The sequence below is a fragment of the Carlito syrichta genome, unplaced genomic scaffold (assembly GCF_000164805.1).
Source record: "Carlito syrichta isolate Samal-C Ts95f unplaced genomic scaffold, Tarsius_syrichta-2.0.1 Scaffold304476, whole genome shotgun sequence".
Lineage (NCBI taxonomy): Eukaryota > Metazoa > Chordata > Mammalia > Primates > Tarsiidae > Carlito > Carlito syrichta.
In genome coordinates, this window is record NW_007248572.1 from 599,615 (window position 1) to 601,806 (window position 2,192).

Here is a 2,192-nt window from a genome sequence, read left to right on the forward strand (position 1 = left end):
CCCGCGGGTTCGAGACCCATCTGGGCAACTTGGCGAGACCACGTCTCTACAATAAATCAAAAACTAGCCAGGCGTGGTAGCGCGTGCCTGTAATTCTGGCTACTTGGAAGACTGAGGCAGAAGGATCGCTGAGCCCAGCAGGTTGAGGCTGCGGTGGCCGGGAACGTGCCACTGCACTCCAGTCTGGGCAACGGAGTGAGACTCCAACTCAAAAAAGAAAAAAAGGAACCAGCCCTGTTTGCCCTCCCACCCCCTGGTTGGGCTTTGTTGGGCCAATGATCACTTTTCTCTTCGTGGTCACTGTTTATCCAGAGGCGGTCACACCTGTTCCAACCTTCCAGGAAAAAGCAGCCTTCCATAGGCAAATGTGCTTCTACTTTATGCGGTGGAATTTTAAAGATCCACAGTGCAATTGCCCTCTTTAGCCTTGGGGGACTGGTTCCAGCATGTCCTTGAACCAAACCCACTGATGCTGCAGTCCCTTCTGTGAAATGGACAGTCCAGTCGGCCCTCTCTCTGTAGGCAGGTGGATGCCACGGATAGGGAATGTCAACTGTAGTATGAGCATGTAGATGTCAGGCTTTTTAACTGAATGCTTGACGTCCACTGTCTATTTGTCATGCTACAACTGTGCCCCAGTGGTGATGTTCCCATTTTGTAGTGTGCAAACTGAGGCTTAGGAAGATGAGGTATTAGCTACAGCTTGACCTGCAGTCACTTCTCTGTAGTTTATAATTGTTTTTGCCAACAGTAGATGTGGAGGGTCATTTGTTGTCTGGGCAGAATGAGCTTTGGCATTCACACGGGCTCTCTCTGACCTTTCTGCCCTCTAGCCCCAGCTCTGGAGGCAGGAAGACACCCTGGTGGAGGCCTTCCGCAGGACTGGAGATGGCGTCTGTGGACTTCAAGACCTATGTGGACCAGGCCTGCAGGGCTGCCGAGGAGTTTGTCAACGTCTACTACACCACCATGGACAAGCGGCGGCGCCTGCTGTCCCGCCTTTACATGGGCACAGCCACCCTGGTGTGGAACGGCAATGCCGTCTCGGGACAGGAATCCTTGAGTGAGTTTTTTGAAATGCTGCCTTCCAGTGAGTTCCAGATCAATGTGGTGGACTGCCAGCCCGTCCATGACGAAGCCACGCCGAGCCAGACCACAGTCCTCGTCGTGATCTGTGGGACAGTAAAGTTCGAGGGCAATAAGCAACGGGACTTCAACCAGAACTTCCTCCTGACCGCACAGGCCGCCCCCAGCAACACCGTGTGGAAGATTGCCAGCGACTGCTTCCGCTTCCAGGACTGGACCAGCTAGCGGATGGTGGCAGGCGCAGCTCTTGGTGTGGGTGTCGCCACCCCTTCCTGCAGAGACTGGCAGTTGTGCCGAGCTGTGGCTGAGCTGTGGTGGCTCAGGCTTCAGGCGCCCCTTTCCCAAGCACACATTTGTTTGTCCTAGTTTTCTTTTTAAAGTAGCACACTTTTCTATTTTTCTAATTGTCTAGTAGAGACTCTGGTTCTGGAAGTTCTGACAGCTACTGTAATACAGACGTGGCTTCTTTGTCCTTGCCTGTTGTTTTCCACTGGGTTTGAAGGAGGAGGAAGAAGAGGAGGGAGGAGAGCACAGTAGGAAGCCCTTGCGGAGGTGCGAGGGCCAGGGCTGCACTCCCTTCCATGCCCGAGTGTGCACACAGAGGACGTGAAACTGAAGCTTACAGCCCTCCATACACTAGAGTCCTTTGGGACACTGGAGGTCACTGCCCCAACCACACCCCAGACTAACCACACCCCGGATCCCTTCGGCAGGGCTAGGCATTGGCAGTTTTCCTTTTTTAGAAAATTTATTGTAGAGATGAGGTCTCGCCATGTTGCCCAAGCTGGTCTCAAACCTGCAGACTCAGGCAATCCTCCCACCTCCATCTCCCAAAGGGCTGCAGCAGTTTCAAAAGCACCCTCCTTTTCCTGATGTGTGGCCCACTCTAGAGCATACGAGACTCACCTGCAGTTGCTGGATCCTGGCTCAGCGCTTTAGCTGAGAGTTCATTGACAAGAACAGAGGAAATACTAAGAGTTAGCTAATAACTGCTTATAATGAAACATTTTTTTTTCTTTTTTTGAGTTGCAGTCTCACTCCATTGCCCAGGCTGGAGTGCAGTGGCATACTCACGTCCACCCCAGCCGTCGACTTGCTCGGCTCCA

At 52.9% G+C, this 2,192-nt stretch overlaps 1 protein-coding gene across 1 annotated transcript; it reads left to right on the plus strand.

Moving 5' to 3' along the window:
* Positions 1-842: 842 nt before the first annotated feature.
* On the plus strand, positions 843-1,562 carry NXT1 (nuclear transport factor 2 like export factor 1). The gene has a single exon (XM_008060010.1). It carries the CDS (start codon positions 889-891, stop codon positions 1,309-1,311), a length of 423 nt encoding a protein of 140 aa, XP_008058201.1. The 5' UTR covers positions 843-888; the 3' UTR covers positions 1,312-1,562.
* Positions 1,563-2,192: the final 630 nt, after the last annotated feature.